Below are 21,396 nucleotides of genomic sequence, written 5' to 3' on the forward strand. Positions count from 1 at the left end.
TTACTTATACAAGAAAATTTTCATTTAAAATAATCAAAATCATCCTTTTTAAACTTTAACAATGCTCTCACTTTATAATAAATACAGTGTAAGGTCTGATACTGCTAAATCTACTTCCTCTGCATCTTTTTCCCCTGATTTCTTTGAAGTTCCTGACCTTTTGTTCTTCCAAATGAACTTTGTTATTATTTTTTCTAACTTAAGTAAAATCATTTTTAGTAATTTATTTGGGATGATAGTGAATAAATATATTAGGTAAAGCTGTTATTTAAAAATTATATTGGCTTTACCTACCCATTAATAACAAATATTACTTCAATGATTTAGATCTGAGTTTATTTGTATAAAAAGCATTTTACATTTATGTTCATATAGTTCCTGTGTCTGTTTTGGCAGATATATGCTCAGGTATTTTATACTGTCTAGGTATTTTTAATGGTCTAAAACAATATTGATAATATTGCTGACACATAATATAGTTTCTCTATTTTTCACTTTTGATTAAATTTATTTTAACTTTAACTTTGTCTGAGATCATGGTTACTATCCCTGCTTTTTTTACATAATAAATTTTACTTGTGCTCTTTATTTTATCTTTGTGCATATCTCTCATTTGTATAATGTTTCCTGAAAGCAACATATTGTTGAATTCAAAATTTTAATTTGCTATCTCTTTCTGTTTTATGGATAAATTTCTCCCATTCACATTATAAGCTACAATTACTTGTGTATTTTCCTCTTTCCTATTTTTCCTCACTGTCCTCATCCTATTCACCCTATCCTTCCTCACTCCTCTGCTTTACTTCACTACTTTGCCCTCCTCTTCCTTAACCTACCGAACCCTCTAAGAATCCCTCTTTTATCCTCTCCCCAACCCTAACCCCTTGCCCTCTTATTTCTTTCTGAATTTCGAAGATTTTTATACCCTTCTAATTATATGTTGTCCCTTCTTTAATCCGTTCCTGATGAGAGTAAGGTTCTAGCCCTACTCACCCTCCCCCCACTAGTTTCTTCTGTGTCACTTTTTTTTTTCCTTTTATGCCTCATTTGTATGAGATAATTACTCCTTTTTATCTCTCCTTAAAGTTTTATTTTTTTAGAATCACCCCATCATATTCAGCTTAGCCCACATCTTTTTTTCAAACTACCCAAATAATTTTAACAATCACAAGAGTACTGCTAATTTTTTCACATATATGAGGCAAACAATTTGACCTTATTGGGTCCCTTGTCTTTTATATTATATAGTCTTTCATGTTTATCTTACATTTCTCCTGGAAGTTGTATGTCATATTTTCCCTTAAGTTCTGGGGTTTTTGTCACAAAAACCTGAAAGTCTTTGAGTTCATTAAATATCCATTTTTTTTCATTCAGGATTATACTTAACTTTGCTGGGTAAGTTACCCTTGGTAGTAACCCCAGCTCTTTTGCTCTACTGACATAGTATTCCAAGACCTATGGTCCTTCAACGTAATAGCTGCTAGGTCTAGTGTAATCCTTATTGTAGCTCCATGATATTTAAATTGTCTTTTTTTCTTATTGCTTCCAATGTTTCTCCTTAACCTGGGAGCTTTGAAACTAAGCACTTAGAAGGCACTTAATAAAAGCAATTGAATTGAATTGAAAACAGTCTCTGCCTTCAAGGAATTTCTATTCTATTGGGGGGAGATATAATATACAACTATAAGATGTCAATAAAAAATATGTATGTTATACATTTACAAATATGTGTATATATGTGTGTGTATATATGTATATATATGTACATTCTTGAGGGATACATTAAACTAAACATATAGGGGAAGAAAAATATCGTGTGATATAATAGAAAGAGTACTCAATAGTCAGGAAAACCGAGTTCTAATCCTGTCACTGTTACTACCTTTAAGACTTTGGGCAAGTTGCTTACTGCCTGGGGGCCTCCATTTCCATTTCTATAAAAATGAGATGGTTGGAAAGGATGATTTATGTGGTCCTTTCCAGCTTGAATACTGTTTAAAAACAATCATTGTTAACATCCTCATAGAGGTATAGTTTTGGTACTTTGTTGAGGTTGGGCATCAAGGGGAGGTAACAAATCTTCTCATGTCTTTACCTATTGAAACCTTGGGAATATTACATGAAAAAGTACTTTCAGCTCTTCTTTAAGCACTCGGATCAATTCATCCAATCATAAGTATTTACTACATGCCAGGCACTGTGTTAGGCATTGGAGCCACAAAGTGAAAATTAAACAGTCCCTGACCTCAAGGAGTTTACAATTCATTAGGCAGACAACACATATAAATGTGTGTATACATACACATATATATACATACATAATATATGTATATATCTATACAATGTAAAATATATACAAAATAGATAGTTTGAGGAAGAGGATGTTAGCATCTGAGGGGGGTGTTGAAGATGAAAACTAGGATTCTAAAAGGCAGAGGTCTTCATCTGACAGTTCTGACAGTTCATTCTAGTCATGGGGAATGACTGTCCAGGACAGAGGGACAGCAATGGAAGATAGACCATCAAGAGTGACAAATAGCAAGAGGGCCAGCTTGGCCTACCTGTAGTTTTGTGTAAGGGAGTGCTGTATAATGAAACTGTAAAGTTAATTTGGGATCAGGTTATGAGGGCTCTAAAAGTCAAACAGAAATTTGTATTTTATGCTACATGCAATAGGGAATCAGTGTGCTATGTTGAGTAGAAAAGGGATGTGATTAAATCTACACTTAAGGAAAATCACTTCAGCAGCTATGGGGAGGGTGGATTGGAGTGGAGAGAGACTTGAAGCAAAGAGACTAATTAGGAGGCTATTACAACAGTCCATGAAAGAGGTGATAAGGGCCTTAAATAGAAAGGTGACCCAGTGACTCAAGAGAAGGGTTAAAGGCATAAGAAATGTTGTAGAGACAGAAACAAGATTTGGCGACTGATTACATGTGTGTCATAGGAAATTGAAAATGACTACTTGACTAACGACTAATAATTGAATCTGAATGATTATAAGGATGGTACCCTAGATACAAATAGGGAAGCTAAAAAGAGGGGTGGCTTTCAGGGGAAAGATGAGGAAATCTGTTTTGGAGGTATTTAATTTTAGGTTCCTACCATATATCCAGTTCAAAATGTCCACTGGGCAATAAGTGATGCAAAACTAGAGCTCAGGAGAGAGACTAGGGCTAGATATTTGAGAGTCATAGGCAAAAAGAAATTTAAATCCATAGGAGCTGATGAAGTCAACAAAAGAGAAAATGTAGAGAGACAAAAAAAAAGAAAAAAAGAAAAAAGGAAAGAGCCTAGTACAGATCCTTAGGGGTACACTTACAGTTAGGAGGTAGCATATGGATGATGATCCAGCGAAAGAGATTGAGGAGAAGCAGTCAGACAAATAGAAGAACTAAGAGACCTAAGTAATAAAAATCTTACAGAGGAAAAAGTATCCAGAAAGAAAAGGTGATCAACAGTGTCAAATAGTGTAGGGAGATCAAGAAGGATAAGAATTAAGGAAATACCTTCAGATATGGTAATTAAGAGATCATTGGTGACTTTGGAGGGAGCAGTTTCAATTGAGTGGTGCAGTTTACTAGATTGCAGAGAGTGGAAAAGTATAGAGGTATGGCTGCGAAAGGAAAGAGACATAGGATGATAGCTTGATTGGGTGGTAGAGTCAATTGAAGATTTTTTAAGGGTGGGGAAGATTTTGGCATGTTTGTACATGAAAGTGAAGAAATCAGTAGATAAAGATTGAAAATTACAAAGAGGAGGCGCATCAATGTGAGAACAATATGTTGAAAGAGACAAAGAGACAGGGATGCACAGGCTCAGGGACATGGAGAGTGTCTGGCCCTGGTAAGAAGGGTTACCCCCTCCAGAGACTGGAGTAATGAAGAGAGAATGAAGGATGATGTTAACTGGTTGCAACATGAAGAGGAGGCTTCTGAAATAAGGTCTTCAAGCTAAGAGGGTAAAGATAAGGGTGGTGTGGGTAGATTGAAGAAAGAGGAAGTTTGTAACAGCCACTCTGGAGCGTGTGATAGAGAGCCAATTAGAGAGGAATAATAGGATTGTTTTGCTGCAGTGAGAGCATAGTGTACATTAGATAACCTATATTTTTAGTAGACAGCACAGTTTTATTCTTTTCTCTAGCTCAGTTTAGAACCTATATATGAACAAATGAGATAGATTGGTGGAAATCAACCAGAGTTTGGCAAGGCATGAGTGAGATGGAGGGCAAGGCATGAGTGACAACAAGAGAATCAAGAGTAGAGAAGTAAAAAAAAAAAAAAGTAGAGGAGTATAGATTGAAATTAGTTAACTATGTTGTCAAAATTAGGAAGGAAGAAAAGTAAAGTTAGGGTAGGAATGATGCCTTTAGAAAGTATTGGATGTGATAGTGAGAATGAAGAATGGGTTCAGGAGAACTAAATCATAAAGAGGGATAGATTGATAGGAGGTTATGAGCACATGCTGGCTGTTTGGTCCAGACAAACTACTTACTTTCTCAGTATCCCTACAGAACTCTGTAAGAGCTGAAGACCTGCATTAGCACAGGGAGTTTGCTCACCTGGAAGCCCCATGCCAATAAAATTACACATCTTGATTCCCTCCAAATGTTGTGCCCATTCAAGAGTTCCTCCCTTCCACACTATTTAGCAGTCTAATTTGGGTTGAGAGCTTGGACTGAGGCCTTACTCTGCTCCCCTCCTTTTTTTTAAAGTCTACAACAACGAGGCAAGATCATCACAAGGCTTTGGTAGTACCCTTCTATGTTACTGTATGCACTGGTGCCCAGCACTGGGTAACCCAGCTGTTGCTGCCACTTTGACCCTCCAAACCATGGTGGATGCAAAAAGGAAGCAACAGGTGACTTGAAGGCATCCTATGTTTACATGTGTTCTGTGAAATAACGGCTGAAGTGCTTATCTTCCCAGTGGGAATGACACTTAGCCAGAACATTAAACATCACAAAAGGGGAATAATTCATCACATTGGGATGGATTCTTATCCCAACGGACAAGCAAATAAGAATAAGCTTGTTACCAAGTCAAGTGAAATCAACAAATTTTTTTTTATCACTTTATAAGCATGGCACCATGTTAAGTCTTATGTCTTACGCTAAGACAGAATACTTCAGAACTGTGGTCCTACTTTACTAGACAAAGGTAGAAGTTATCCTCTATTTAGGAATTCATCTACACAGTTTAAAATTATTCTCGTTATTGCTGAACCTTATTTTCCTCTCTACCAAAAACAACATTAATTCTTATAGCTTGACTTACAAATCAACTTGTGCTAAAATGTAGACTACAGGAAAGAAAGTATGAGAAGAATGAAAAAACTGGGGTGGCATCAGAATTGAGGGCCAATTAAATGCCAGCAAATAAGTTTAAGGATAATAGTTCGAAAACAGGAGAGATATCAGAGGTCATATAGTCCACCTTTCCTCTCATTTTACAGATGAGGAAACTGAGGAAACTTCATGCCCAAGGTTACACGAGTAGTAAACATTAGAGGAAGGATTTCAAATGAACCAGGGATACTCTTTGCTTCTTTTCACTTCATTAAGTGACTCCTTCACCTCTGGTATCTGTTGACAGACTCTGGTATGAGAAGAAAGGTCTTAAGGTCTGAGATCTTTTGGCCCTAAGAAACATACTTTGGTCTTGGACTTTTGATGTGTTCTTTTCCATTTTAGTTGAAGGGAATGGAGTCTCTAGCCTTGTGAGTTTCAAAGGTCAGTGAAGTGAGACAAAAGAATCTAGGTCATGTTTTGCAGCTAGCAATATGTCAGAACAGGTTTAGACTAGAATCTCACAGCATATATACTACAATAAGCTCCAAATTAATATGTGACCTAGGTACAAAAGCTCAAGTCATGAACAAATTACAGGAACAGAAAAAGAGATACCTTTCCCAGCCATGAATAGAGGAAGAGTTAAGGGATAAAGAAGGGATAAAGGGATAAAGAAGATCAAGGAGATAAAATACACAATTTTAATTACATAAAATAGAAAACTTTCTCCATTAAAGAAATCAATGTAGGGCAAAATATCTTTGCAGCAAGTTTCTTCTGCTAAAGTTTTGATATTCAAGATATATAGGAAACTCATTCAAATTCATAAGAATAAGAACCAATCTGCAATAGATGAATGATCAAAGGATATGAAAGGGCAATTCTCAAGAGAAGGAATCCAAGCTATCAGCAACCACATAAAAAAGTTCCAAATCATTAATAATAAAAGATACAAATTAGAACAATTCTGAAATTCTACCTCACTCACATTAGATTGACACTGATGATAAAGAAGGAAAATGATAGTTGTTAGATGGGAGAACAGGAAGTCCACTGTCTGTGGAGCTGTAAATTAATCCAGCACTTCTGAAAAGTAATTTGGAATTATAGCCCAAAGTCACGAACCTGGATATCCTTTGATGCTATTAGTAGGTCTATGCCATAAAGAGGTTAATGAAACAAGACCAGATACATAGATTCAAAAATATTTAATAGTAATGTTTTGTTGTTGTTGTTGTACATTGAGTAGCTGTACAAATTATGGCATGTGACCTAATCATAGAAAAGGGGCAATAGATGCTATTAAACTAACTATGAAAAATCAGCCATGTCAGTTTCTCTCATGCACAACAAATATTTATTAAGTACCTACTGTGTGCAGAACATTATGTGATGCATTAGGGGAGCAACATTATTCCTACCTGCCCTCAATGAACTTACAGTCTAGTAGGAGAATAAGAAACAAACATAGATAACTATATGGCTAGCTGCAGTATAATACATTAGAACATAAGGGTAAAATATAGCATGGTAAAGTGGATAAAGGATGAGTCTCAGCATCAGAAAGACATGGATGAAAGTGTAGACTCTGACATATGCTGGTTGTATGGCATCTGTGTAATTTTCTGAGTCACCTCTGAGTGTCTGAAGCTCTAAGAGTATGAGTTTCAGAGAATTTGCAAATATAGGGAGTTTCCTTACCAGAAGTTCTCAATATTAATGAAATTAGAAGTAAGATAGCCTACCTTCACCCACCCCTCCAAGAAAAAAACACACTTACAGCAGTATGGTTCCTTGCAACCTTAATTGCAGTAAGTACACGTGGTTTGGTGGAATAAATTCCAGATTTGATGTCTCAGGAATAGGATTCAAATTTTAGTTCTGCTGTTTATAACCTATAAGATTTTGGTAATAATCTCTCTGGGCCTTGGTTTCTACAACTGTAAAATTAAGAGGTTGATCTAGATCAGTGGTGTAAAAATCAAATAGAAACTAATCCCTGCCAGGCAAAGATTGGCTTAGAAACTACAAATTAACATTATCTATATTTTAATATATTTTATTTAGTTTGCTAAACCAATTACATTTTCCCAAGGGCCCAGCATTTGACACCTCTAGTCTAGAAGATTTCTATTTTTCTTCAAGCTCTAAATCTAAGATCTTATAAAGTTTCCTTTTCTTTTTTTTTCTCTTCTTTTCTTTTTTTTGGCCTTCAAACCACTTTATGTCTTCACATGGTAAAACAAGAAGAGATTAGGCTAGCAAGTCCTGAACCCCCCTAGGACTTTTGCAATTGTCTGTTGACCATTAGGCCAATCACTTGCACCACCCCCTTTAGGACATAAAATAAACACTCAAGAAAAACCCTTAGGAACACCAGTTATGTAATAAAAATAGAAAAAGTGGTTCAAAGGGGTAGATAACCAGAAAAGGAGAAAAGAGCTTAGAAACCAGGTCTACTACCATTTATATTTTAATAAAGCAGGATAACTATTAATCTAAAGATTTTGGGCAACTATATAACTTATATTTGTTGTTTTAGTTTGACCCCTATCTGTTTTCCTATAAAAAATCTCCATGGAGTTCCTAGTACAGTTGAAAGGATATTGAATTCAGAGTCTGAATACTGGGCTTGAAAACATAATTTGGCCATTTACTACCTGTGTGACATGGAATGAGCTATTTCCCATTTTGGGGACTCAGTTTCCTCATCTGTAAAATGTAAGGGTTATATTAAATAATCTTTAGGTTGTCTTCCAATTTAACATCCCATGATTGCTCTCTTCCTACTGAATAGGAAAGGAGGGGAACCTCAACCAGTTCAGAAACAGACCTACAGTTAGGGAACCATAGGTGGAAAAATGAGTAGTGACAACAAAAAAAAGGGGGGGAGAATAAGAAGATCAATCTCTGGGGTCCAGAAACAAAAGGGAGGAGATCTATTAATGGCCACCAGTTGTGACTTCTTACTCCTCATGACCATGAAAGCACAAAACATCTTAGATAAAAATAGCCTTTGCCATTTGGGGGTAATGTCTCACAGTGGCATGCAGATTGGAGGCAGGCTAGCTCCTGGGAATGTCTCAGCATTGCTGAGGGTAACCAGATCACAGTTGAGGCCCAGTAAGTAGCCATCAAATCCCCTCAGCCCAAGGTTGTTTTTAGAAACAGACCATTTGTAGGGGTATAAACAGACTCCTGCATGTTAGACAGATTCTTTACCCCCACATTCTCAGCTGCTGTGATGATCCAGCTTAAAAGAAATTGAAGGTTGACCTCCCCAGCTGGTGGAAAACTTCAAACATTAGTTTTCTCCACATAAGGATTTGTTACTTTTTTAGAACCAGCATTCCACATGTGAACATGAAGGGAACTGTCAATCAAAAAAGAGGGCATCTCAAAACCACTCTCAGCAAAGAAGTTTTTCAGATTCTTGGTCTCCATTTCCTTTAAAACTTTTTCTCAAACTCTTTTTAAAAATCCAATGTTCTGTATCTCCCCAACATCAGAAAAGTGTGTTTATTTTAAGTGTGGCTTTAGAAGAGGTAATAAAAACAGCTTTTACAGAAAGAGAGGACAAGGAATTGAGGTCAATATATTCAAAAGCAGACATTAAACTTTACCCAGCACTAATCTTAACTTCCTTTTTCTAACTCTCTTATTTCTAGGATTTCCTATTTCTTGACTATTTCACCAGCTATTTAATCTCTTGACACCTTGTTTCCAAGATAGGGCTTCTCTTTTGTTCTTTAAATGTCACTCTTAGTTCCTTAGTTGAGGTTAGTACAGTACTTTTCCCCACTTAAAAATAGTGAGTTTAATGTTTTGTTAATCTATAGTGGAATTCTATAGAACAGTAGAATTCTAGCAAAGTGAGCTATAAAGAAAATTTTTAAAAATTAATTTCTCATTAACTTCATTATAAAAGAGTAATATTTCTATAGGATAAATTTTCTCCCAGTATTCACACCCATGGATAGCTTCCAGAATTTAATTTCCCTCCTTTTCCTTCATTTTGAGAATTTATAGTATGTAAAATCACTAGATCATAATAGCACATTGAACTCTTACTTGCATATGTGTTCCAGTCTGAAACTTCAGTTTGAGGCTTCCAGTTTTCCAGAAGTTGTACATTTTCTGTTCTCAATTTAGAAATATTATAGGATGAGTTAATTTAGGTAATTTAAATCAAGAAGAGATCTATACTGTTGTCTTATATGTACATATCCTCATTAAGATGCAGAAAGTAATTTTTTTAAATGACCTTTTCAGCCATGGCAATGCCTGAGAGCCAATAGCCTTTCAGTTTAATTTCTGACCTCTGAGTACCAGCGATAATTACAGCTCAAGAATCCATTCCACTTTTTAATTACTCATTGTTGGCTGAGGCATTAAAAAGCCATGTTCCTAGGGATCAGCTGTAGAGAGGGCATTTGGTATATAGAGACAAGGAGTCAGAAGGCCTGAGTTAATCCCATCTATGCTGCTTATCCATATGGATACAGATAGGGATGAGATCTATGATTTCATGGTCATAGGGAATTCTCAGGGTGAGTACTCCTCTACCAATGCAAGATGACACCTTTTCTGCAAGTTAGAGTTTTAGAGACTGCCTAAAACATTGAGAGATTGTGACTTTCCCAGGGTGGTACGGCCTGGATGTGTCCTAGGTAAGACTTAAACCCAGGTATTCTTGGTTCCCAGGCTGGCTCTTTATCCACTACTTCACACTGCCTCCCACATACACTTCTGATAAATATAACATTTGGTTAATCACTTCATCTTTCTGACCCTGCATTTCCTCATTCATAAAATGGGGATAATAGCATTAAATTATCTAACATACAGGACTATCATGAAGATCAAGTAAGAAGATACAGAAAATAATTTTGAAAACTGTAATGTGCTAATATTGTTGTTATTATAGACCACTGTGAAATCATCGATATGTAGACTCATATAAATGACGGTCTCATTCCTATCCTGAAGGAAAAACCCAGGAGATTGTAAACTTGTAGCTTGTTTCTATGGGTTTTCCAGCATGCTTCTCACCCCTGTTGCCTCTGTAATGCATATCTGAGATGACCTTGGTGCTATAAACCCAAAAGACTTAACTTTAGGGTTTTAAATAGTCATTCTCCCTCCCCGCCCTCCATTTTTTGGAAGGTCTCTCATGGAAGAGAAGAATAAGACTGATGCAAAATTCAATCCAGATTAGAAGGTGTTGGGGGAGAGGAGGACTTGATACTTAGTCAAAAGAAGCAATTGACTTATCAGCACCATCAGCAGCCCCTCCCCTTACTTGGCTTCCCTCCCCTTAGCTTCTGGTTCACCTTCTGGCAGGCCTCCAGGATGTAAGGATGAGAGTCATAGTTTGAATCCAAGTGTAGGTCATAAGGGCTCTTATTTGCTAGACACATTCTTAGCAATGGAAGGCAATATTGGAAAGGTTGCCTTCAACTGCTGGTGGACTTTGAAATACTCCAGACCCAGTAAAGTTACTATGATTCTGTGTGGTTCTAATACTTTCCAATTGATTGGAAATATGATACAATTTAAAAAATTTATTACATTGCTACTCTGCCCCAGGACAATGCCCTGTTCTTAAGAGGTTTTCAGTCTAGTTGATAACTACATGCTCAAAATAAACTCTAGAATTCATGAAGAGAGAGAGAAAGAGAAAGGGGGGAGGGAAGAGTCTCTTCTCCTCTTTTTTCTACCCTAATTTTGCTGGGGCTCTAGTATCCCTAAAAGAATGAAGGGAGATGAGAGTACATGGTTCATCACTGGTGAGAATAGACCCTATCATATCCATTTTAAGGACAGACCCATATCTCTGTCTCTCCCATATCTGAGAGTAATTGTTCTGAAAATCGCAGAAGTATCCATCTAAGCTTCAACAAAACAGAGGAGACGTACTAGATGAACTCCAAAGCCGCTTCCCACTCTCAATTTCTATAGTTCTCTGATTCCATCTACATGTTGTCATTTTCACCCATTGATCCAGACTATAGGTTTTCTAAGCAACACAGGAGAATCTGACAGAAAGGAAAACAAGAATATGGCTGAGGGAAAATGACAGAAACTAAATTAAGATTCTGGGGCATCTAGGTAGATAGAGTGCAAGGCCAAGAGTGGGGAAGACCTGAATTCAAATGTAGCCTCAGATACTAGCTGTGTGACCCTGGGCAAGTCACTTAACCCTGTTTGCCCCAGTTTGCTCATCTGTAAAATGAGCTGGAGAAGGAAATAGTAAAATACTCTAGTATACCCCAAATGGGATCAGGAAGAGTCAGACATGATTGAAATAACTGAATAAAATGAAACAAGACTGGGGCAGGGAGAAGGGTATAAACCTTGATATTATGTTCTTCCTTCAAGGAAGTAACTAGGTGACTATTTATGAGAACATGACAGTTTTCAAAGAAATTTCACAGACTCTCTTGATCTTCCTAAACCTGTGACAGATAGATAATGTGGTTGTTATCCCCATGCAACACTGATACAAGCTTTTTTGACTCAACAAATTATTGGCTCACAGAGACATCACATCAACATAAACACAAAGATCTCTACATTATTCGACTCTAGGTGGGGGAAAGGATAGAGTGAAGCTGCTCAAAAGTGAAAGCGGAGAAAAGTTTATTATGTGCGTGTATATACAGGTGAGAAAAAGCCACATGGCAGCTACAAGCACACATGGTTAGGAACCAGGGAAATATACATTTTGCATATTTTCTGCCCGGCTCCCAGAAGTAGATCACTCCTCACTTTCATGTACCACCTGGGAATGGAAAAAAAAAATGCGAACTTTTTTATTCACATCAGATATCACTGCATTGATGTGCTACTAGATCCTTATTCAAGGCATCTTCATGCTCATATTTCAATATGAGAACTCAAGTACATTTTATGGCCCTTATATCTATGAACAGCTACATATATAACTTCAGGCACTCTATTATTTGGAAATTCTGACCCTAACACTTCTTTGGAAGAGAATAAACCAATAGTTAGGCCAAGAAATAAAGAAGTGAATTTTTAGCAAAAGTGACTACAGTTATCCCTTCCATATTGTGACTTTTTAAAAATCAATATATCGTAGGTCGGCATAAGAAATTAAATGAGAATTTTTGGAGAGTTTTGCAGAGGCTGCAGACAACATGCAAAGGCCTGAAGATGACACAGAATCCATGACAAAACACTTAACCCAAATTTTATAATAAGGTAATGTAAACACCCTATAAAAAAAAAGAAAGAAAGAAAAGAAAAATTCAGACTTCTCTGGTGTGAAGGGAGGGCCAAAAAATTTTAAGTGAATTTTCCAGATTGTGAGGGCACAAACCCCCATGCTGTGGAAGGGATAACTATATAATACAAATGTTTTTCAAATAAATTTCCCATTAACCTAAATTATAAAATTACTAATATTTCAATAGGAAAAAAAATCCCTCCATAGGCATGTCCCACTTTGTTCTCATTGTTATCTTGCTACCTTCCTACTCCTCCCATCATCAGAGACACTCCCCTCTCCCCAGGGTAAGGCCTAGATACACAATATCTGAGATGAATGAATTGTTAGAACTGTGTAATATGCCTGCTTTGATGAATCCTCAAAATATACTCCCTAGAAACCAAGCAGAAGGAAAGCTCAGTGGGACACTACTGGTCTTCTATTCTTTCCCTTTGGGGATACTCTTCAAAATGGTAGCTTATGCTTCCTCACCCATTCGTGCTACCTTTTGTCTAACTCAATTTAACTAGTCCTCCCTATTAGTAAGAGTGTTCTTTAATGCCAACTTACTCTGGTAGAGGTAAAATCTCGGGTCTTAGCTCTTAGCTTATTGACTTGAGACTCTGCAATATCTGCTCGTTCTTCAGCCTCCTCCAGCTCATGTTGAGCTTTTCTGAATTTGGTGAGATGAGCATTAGCTTGTTCATCCTGAAACAAAGCAGTCAGAGGAGGTAAAGGTCATGGTGTGGGTTTCATTATGTCTTTTGTAAGAAATAAGGATGGTTTGCCAATTTCTTAAGATATCTGTGTTGTATGACTTACAGCCTCCTCAGCTTGTCTCTTGTAGGATTTGACTTTTACTTGGAGTTTATCCACTAAATCCTGTAATCTTAGCACATTCTTCCTGTCTTCTTCACCCTAAAAAGGTAAGACAACCATAATAAACCTAACAAGGTATAGGTAGAGCAATGGTGAATACCATTTGAAAGAAATACAGATTAGAGGCACCACGGCCAATTCTCCCTAGTTCTAATTGGTCGGATAATCACAACAGGAAAATTCTCCTCATCTGGTTCCAGTGGCTCTGACAACTCCTTGCCACCTGACAGGACCCAGTGGAATTTGGGCTGCATTATTAGTAAAGCATCAAACTGACTGTTAGCTTTCTGCCACCACTCACTCAATCAAAAGTCATTTTAAGTCTCTACCATGGGTCAGGTACCTTGCTAGGCACTGGGAATACAAAGACAAAAATGAAACAGAGTCTACCCTCAAGGAGTTTACAGTCTATCAAGGGAGACAATGTTTGTATAAATGTCTGTGTCTGTGTTTGTTTCTGTACATGTGTATACAAAACATATGCAATATAAATACAAGGTAATTTGGTAGTGAAATCACTATCAGCTAGCACTATGAGGAAAGTCTTCACATAGGAGGTAGTGTTTGAGCTGAGCTTTGAAGGAAGCCCAGAATTCTAAGATTCTAAGCTGTGCATCTATCCAAGAGTTTGGTGTCTCTCTTTTATGACTGTGGTCTCTGGCACACAGTCACATCATACAAACCCTTATTTTCTATACACTTGTAGGCATTTCTTCTTCCTCTGATCTCCTTTCTATTTTTTACTTCTGACTTTTCCTAATTTAAGTATTTTTGGAGAGAAAATGAAAAGGTTCAAACACATCAGAAAAGGCAAAGCAGGAAAATATGTTTTTCTTTCACTTGCCTGATAAGTCAGCTCTTTGACTCGCCGTTCATATTTCCTGAGTCCCTTAACCGATTCTGTATTTCGTTTCTGTTCTCCTTCAAGTTCAAACTCTAACTCTCGGATCTGGAAAAATAATTGAGAATACTTTGCAGGCATAGCATAGGCAAGAAGAGAGTGTCCAGGCGGTATAATCCTCCACTCCATTACATCTAAAAGGAAAAGTTCTATTTAGCTCTGATAGGTACCCGTGTCTCCAGTTTCTGGATCTGCTTCTTTCCTCCTTTCAGGGCCAGCTGCTCGGCCTCATCCAGGCGGTGCTGCAAGTCCTTCACGGTCTGCTCCAAATTCTTCTTCATCCGCTCCAGGTGGGCGCTGGTGTCCTGCTCCTTTTTCAGCTCCTCAGCCATTATGGCTGCCTGGCAATATAAATTACATTCACTGAATACCACATGTATATAAAGGATTTCAAGTTTTTATTTTCCTCACTGTCAGGCAAATAGATAGTACCATATTTGAGAAAAGAAGAAAGAATGTAATAAATGGGGACCAACACTAGATCTAAGAGTAAGACTCAGCACAATAGAGACCTTGGCAATGAAAAAATAGATAATAAGTTGGAATTTATATGTACATATTTAATATGGACCTGTGAGTTCATTAGCATAAGGAAATCCAGGGAAGGACTCTCTTTCACAATACAATAAGCAACTATTCTACAATGTATAGTATTAAAGGAATGCAAGAACAGTGAAGGGACAAGTGACTTATTAAAAGCCAGATAGCTAGTATATTTCAGAGGCAAAACTTGAAACCAGGTCTTCTTGATTCCAAGGTTGGCCCTCTCTATCCACTTTTCCAACGTTTCCTCTTAATACATAAGCAAGAATTGGATGCTAATTAGAAAAATGATTACTATCGGAGAAAAAAATGATAATTTAAAAATATTTTTAAATAATTATGGTTACAATTCTAAAGTATATTGAAAAGAATAAAATCTTCAGTTCCTGAAGTAGTAATCCTCAATTAAAGACTGCTTTTCTCTTTCCTTAAGCTAAATTCATTTGGCTCCTCTAAGTGTATTCAGTGCTTTTATTATTTAGTGCTAATCATTGCTCAATAGAGGTAGTGAAAGGAAATAAAAATATAATTTTACAAAGGAAACTGAGACATGAAGAGGTTAATTTATATTAATGTTACACTACTAAAATACTGGTACATTACCAAATTCTGGAAATAACAGAATCATAGAATACAAGGAACCTTAAGAGTTCAATTAGCCCAACCCCCTTGTTATACAGATTAATATGCTGAGGCCCAGGAAAGTGAAATGATTCGCTAAAATTCTTGAGGTTACTGAGACTAATCTAGCATTCTCTCTACTATCCCATGGAATGGTTAGTGAATGTTAGGACTATCTTATGTTCTTTCTGGTGTATCTTGGTCCCTATGGAGGCTCTTCAGGAAACCTGGTAACTTTATGATTTATCTAGTTGGGTCCATCCTAATCTGCTGCAATCAGCTGGTGAGAAGAAGTGATAATGTACAGAGAGATCAGGTGCTCCACTGGTACCTCCAAATTATTAAAAAAAAAAAAAAAAAAAAAAAACCAAAACGTATAGGAAGACCTTCCAAATGTTGGGTGGATTCTTTGGGAAGTATCTATGGAAGAATATGGATACTAATCACACAGAATAAAAAGTAAAAGAAGAATGCAAAACCCATATCAATGAGAACATAGACCAATCAAAGTATTGAAGAAGCATAAACATAATTAAAATTCATTCTGTTATTTCCCTGTCATGGGAGAGAAAAAGTGGTGGTGGTGGTGATAGTGCCAAGGACAATGTCTGGATCAGCAGAGTTTTGTTTTTATAGTTTCTGATTTTGGGGGGGAAAGCCAATAAACTGTAATGATTTACTGCCAGCAAAAAACACAGGACTGAAGAGAAGGTGAAAGTTCAAGGACAGAGATGCATCTGTGGCGAATAACATTTGAAGACCTGAGAAGAGATGAGATTCTCTCCAAGAGATATAAAAAAGATAAGTGGATCTAATATAAAACAGACATCAAAAGTAGGAAAGGTAACAAAACTAAAGGAGAAAGAAAGCCAACCTATATGTAAAAGAACAACCAATTGGGAAAAAAAGTTCTTAGTGTACCCCAGATAATGGTATCAAAGCTAAAGGTGCATAACTGAGAATAGAGAGAATGATGTCTTCCCTAAGACAGTGGGAAGAGAGGTAAGGGTAAGGTAAGAAAAGGTTAGGTAAGGAAAGAGGACTTTGTTAGGAAATGGTGATGTTTGTCAGGGAAAATGGTACCAGTTGGTCTCAATTTTGCCCTTGCAATAAATCAAAGAAAGAAAGAATGGAAAGAAACAGAACATAATAGCTTCTAGTTTCTCATTTTCTGTGGTATCTGTGAGGCACTGTTGCTGCATATACAACATTTTTCACAAGAAGGGAGGATACCATGTGAGCCAGAAGTATATAGAATAGAAAAAATATTTACAGCAAAATGTCATTCACCACACCCATTCGTATATATATTCCCTATTGTTAAGAACCAGTTCTAGTGATACTTTAATAATCTTGCTATTAAATGATGAGGCTGCCAGTTTAGTGGACGGAGTGCTGGACTTAGAAATTGGAAGATCTCGGCTCAAATCCTACCTCAGAAGCTTACTAGCTATGTAACCCTAAGCTAGACACAACCTTTTTCACATTCAGTTTGTAAAATGGGGATAATAATAGTGCCTACATTTGTTGTGAGAATGAACATATGTAAAGTACTTTGTAAACCAGCATATAAAATGCTAGCTAATATTAGAGTCCTTGGCAATTGAATAGAGAATAAAAATAACCAGTTATGAAGAAGAAAAAAACTTTACATCCGTTATCGCTTTCTTTGCTTTCTCTTCAGCATTTCTTGCATCCCTACTGGCATCCTCGACCTCACTTTGGAGTTGAGTAACATCCGTTTCAAGCTTCTTCTTAGTATGAATGAGGCTGGTGTTCTAGTGTAAAGAAAAAAAAAAAAACCAAAGTTAGCCTTGTGTCCAAGGCTCCATCTCCTTTCTCTCTTCACTTTTACTTGCCTGGGTGTGCAGCAGTTGCACCCTCTCATTGGAATCCAAGAGCTCCTGTTCAGCCAGTTTCCGAGCTCTCTCAGTCTGTTCCAAAGCAGCTCGGAGTTCTTCCACTTCTGCCTGCAACAAGTTGGCTCTGCGCTCCACGATGGCGAGCTGTTCTTTCAGGTCCTCCTGGCCTCGGAGAGCGTCATCCAGGTGCAGTTGGCTATCCTGATCAGAAAGAAAAGAAAGATGTTCTTGGAGGTAGAAGAATTAGAATCATGACCACAATAGCCCCGGGTCCGGGGTTTTACAAACACTGGTGGCTAAGTCAAAAGCTGGGGTGCACATCACCAACCTTGAGCTGTCCTTGCACATTCCTAAGGTGTTTCAGTGTCTCTGCAGCCTGGCGATTAGCGTGGCTCAGCTGGATCTCTATTTCATTTAAATCTCCTTCCATCTTCTTCTTTATCCGGATGGCCTCATTTCTGCTTCGCACCTCGGAATCTAGGGCACTCTGCATGGTCTCCACAGTTCTCTGGTAATTTCTCTTCAGCTGTTCAATCTCTTCATCTTTCTCTGCTATCTTTCTATCAATCTCTGATTTTACTTGTGTCAGTTCAAGCTGGATGCGAAGGATTTTAGCCTCTTCATGCTCAAGAGCTGCCTTTAAAAGGAAAAAGAAAAAAAAACAAACTTGTACCAGGGACAATTCAGAGAACCCTATGTTTGGAACCGGTGAAGGTCCAGGTAAATACATCACCTGCCATTTCTTTAATACTTGAAACTAAGTTTCCTAGTTTATCTTCAGTATACGTCCATGTTGGTGAGTAATTACTAGCAATGATAATAAATCTCATCTTTGAGATCTTATATTTATATTTATGCAATAATTTTCTTAAAGGTCTTCAAAAGCAATTCTTAACATTATTACACCTTACAATAATGTTATGCAAAGTGTAAGAAAGGTATTATCACTACTGTTCTACAGAGGAGTAGTTAAGACAAGGAGAGGAAAAGGAATGTAATGAAAAAAATCAGAAAATAAAAACAGATATTGCAAACCTAAGCCAGGGCTCTATCCATTATCACCCTACATCCCTCTGCTTTTCTTAACACCAAAACCTACCTCTGCTTCCTCAAGAGCCAGTTGTGTATCAGCTTTTTCCAACTCAATCTGCTTTCTTGATTTCTCAAGTTCATGAATGGTTTTACCATTTTCAGCAATTTGTTCAGTAAGATCCACTATCTCCTCTATGAAGTAAAAAGTAGACATTAGTTAAAATGCCTAGAGTTCAAAAGATTTTCTCAACCACTAAATCTGAAATTCTCAAAGGTTGCCAGGTGGCAGAGTGGATAAAGTCTGGAGTCAGGAAATCTCATCTTCATGAGCTCAAATCTGGCCTCAGACACTAATTAGCTGTGTGATTCTGGACAAGTAACCTATTTGCCTCAGTTCTTCATCTGTAAAATGAGCTGGAGAAGGAAATGGCAAACCACTTCAGTATCTTTGCCAAGAAAACCTGAAATGGGGTCATGAAGAATCAGACAAAATTGAAATGACTAAACAACAATAAAATCTGAAATTATACCAATACAGTTTTGAGGGAGGAAAACCAACACAGTTATATGTAAAATGACATATGCCTCACTGAGGGTTCAGTCACGTCTCCTCTCTTAGTACTTTGCCTTTCATTTCTCTTCTCCAGGAAAAAATAAAAAGTGAATTATCACACACACACACACACACACACACACACACATATATTGTCCTTTCAAGGAAGAGAACATGTTTTAAATTGCTATCACATTCTCCAACAGCAGCCAGTGAGGACCCTACACACAATTAGGCAGCAACAAATGGTACATTAACGAGTATAGCAGAAGCCTCCCAAAGTCGATACTGTATATGTACAAATTTCACTAATGGTAATTACTATCTGTTTAATGGTAGCTAAAGAGATTTTTAACATATTCCTAACAAAGGTGGCAGCCTTCTTCTCCTGGCAGTCCTGAAACTGCTAAGTGAGTCTGAGGGCATGCTGGGTCAGTACAATTCCTCATTCCACCACAGTAGTGTGGCAGAAGTACAAAGGCAGGGATTTCCACAAAATAGTCCATATTAGCTACTAGAACTTACGCTCTAGGTTCTTGTTTTCTCGCTTCACAGTTTCCAGTTGATCTAAGGCTTCTTCATAGGCATTTTTCAATTTGAAGAGTTCAGTGCTCAGAGAGCGGGACTCTTTTAGAGCTGCTTCTAACTCAACCTGACTCTCCTCACACTTTGTCTTCCATTCAGACAGGACCTGAAAAAAAACAAGCAAAGCCGTATTGAGTTATTCGCTGCACTATTCAGCTAACAGACTTCTCTGCTTTGCTTTTCCAAACTCTGCAACCATAAGCATGGAGAGGCAATGTCAGAACCAGCCTTGACATTTTCTGTCTCTTGCTTCTCCTTAAAAACCTCGCTCTGTAGAAGAGCACAGGCCATAAAGTCACTTTTTCAGACAGATCAAGACTCTGCTTCCTCCCATCCCTCCAAATATTTATATTTCTCATATCTAAAATGATTGTATGGGCCTTATATATACATATATGTGGGAGAGAGAGAGAGGGAGAGGGAGAGAGAGAGAGAGAGAGAGAGAGAGAGAATTTGTTGGCTATGGATATTATATTATTGTAGAAATTGGTTCTGAACTATACAATGTTTCATTAGTAGGTTTTAAATTAGTATATTTGGTCCTGTTGAAGGGGAGTTTTCTACATGCAGCTTTAACTATCTCTTTAGCTTTGAGCAGAACAGCAATTGGATGAAGAAAAATCATAGAATCATATAGTTGGAAGGAACCTTAGAGGTCATATAGTCAAACCCCTTCATTTTACAGATGAGGAAACTGTGACTCAGTTAAATAAATTACCCAAGGACATGTAAATTCTAAGTGGCAGAACCAGGGTTTGAACTTGGGTTCTCTGATTCCCAATCTAACACTTTTCCCACTATTGCCTCTTAAAAGTTATTTTGAACTAAACTGCACAATATAATCTGGAAACATCTGCATGAGTAGAGACAACCACAGTTTCAAATAGAACCATAAAATGGCAGATTGAGAAGGAATTTTAAAGATCATGTCATCAAAACTGAAGACTATAGGAGACATGACTTATCCAAGGTCATGCAGCTAGTTGGCAGCAGGCGTCATGGTGAGAACTGAGACATTATCTTTTTCAGACTAGCACTCTTTCTGCTATACCCCACTGATTTTACCCTGCATCTTGATAAGGTACCTTATCAAAATTCCTCTGTTTTTTGTCCAGAGCAGCTGCCAGTGAGTTGGCTCGCTCAACATCTATTATAAGGTCCTCCACTTCTCCTTGTAGCCGCTGCTTTGTCTTTTCTAAGGAAGCACACTTTGCATTCACTGCTTCAACTTGCTCCTCAGCATCTTGAAGGCGCTGAGCAAGTTTTTTCCTTAAAGGATAAGAGAGAAAAGCAAATTCTATTAAAGTTTCACTACTTTTAAAATATATTTATTCAAGTTAAGTCGAGAAGCATTTATTATTGCTTACAACTATGCTAAGCACTGGGGATTCAAAGAAAAGCAAACATAGTTCCTACCCTCAAGGTACTTACAATCTCATAGATTCATATTCAGATTTGGGAGGGATCTTGGGGGTCATCTAGTCCAACCTCCTCATTTTACTGATGAGAAAACTATGGTCCATACAGGGTGAGTGACTGGCCTAAGGTCACACCAGGAAGTAAACGACAGAGGTAGAATCTTAACCCAAGTCCTCCAACTCCAATGCCAATGCATTTTCCACTGTAACATGCTGCCTTTCATTAACCTACTGCTTATGCTTCTTTTCCTAACATCTACTTATTCCATCATCCCTAAAGTATTTCTTCTTTCTTTCTTTCTTTTCTTTCTTTCTTTCTTTCTTTTCTTTCTTTCTTTCTTTCTTTCTTTCTTTCTTTCTTTCTTTCCTTTCTTTCTTTCTTTCTTTCTTTCTTTCTTTCTTTCTTTCTTTCTTTCTTTCTTTCTTTCTTTCTTTCTTTCTTTCTTTCTTTCTTTCTTTCTTTCTTTCTTTCTTTCTT

General features: G+C 37.3%; 1 protein-coding gene across 2 annotated transcripts in view; it reads right to left on the minus strand.

The window, feature by feature from the left end:
• Positions 1–11,937: 11,937 nt before the first annotated feature.
• LOC114034492 (myosin-3) overlaps positions 11,938–21,396 on the minus strand; it is a 31,214-nt gene continuing 21,755 nt past the window's right edge. For both annotated transcript variants that reach the window (XM_027850200.1, XM_027850199.1), the window contains exons 29-39: positions 20,586–20,769; positions 19,441–19,606; positions 18,430–18,554; positions 17,659–17,967; positions 17,328–17,531; positions 17,121–17,246; positions 14,475–14,645; positions 14,248–14,352; positions 13,347–13,442; positions 13,095–13,232; positions 11,938–12,074 (exon numbers count right to left, since the gene is read on the minus strand). In XM_027850200.1, coding sequence (XP_027706001.1) covers positions 12,051–12,074; positions 13,095–13,232; positions 13,347–13,442; positions 14,248–14,352; positions 14,475–14,645; positions 17,121–17,246; positions 17,328–17,531; positions 17,659–17,967; positions 18,430–18,554; positions 19,441–19,606; positions 20,586–20,769 — 1,648 coding nt within the window. In that variant the 3' untranslated portion in view covers positions 11,938–12,050. The remainder of the gene's footprint in view (positions 12,075–13,094; positions 13,233–13,346; positions 13,443–14,247; positions 14,353–14,474; positions 14,646–17,120; positions 17,247–17,327; positions 17,532–17,658; positions 17,968–18,429; positions 18,555–19,440; positions 19,607–20,585; positions 20,770–21,396) is intronic.

This window comes from Vombatus ursinus, unplaced genomic scaffold, assembly GCF_900497805.2.
Source record: "Vombatus ursinus unplaced genomic scaffold, bare-nosed wombat genome assembly UNPS02008996.1, whole genome shotgun sequence".
Classification (NCBI taxonomy): Eukaryota; Metazoa; Chordata; class Mammalia; order Diprotodontia; family Vombatidae; genus Vombatus; species Vombatus ursinus.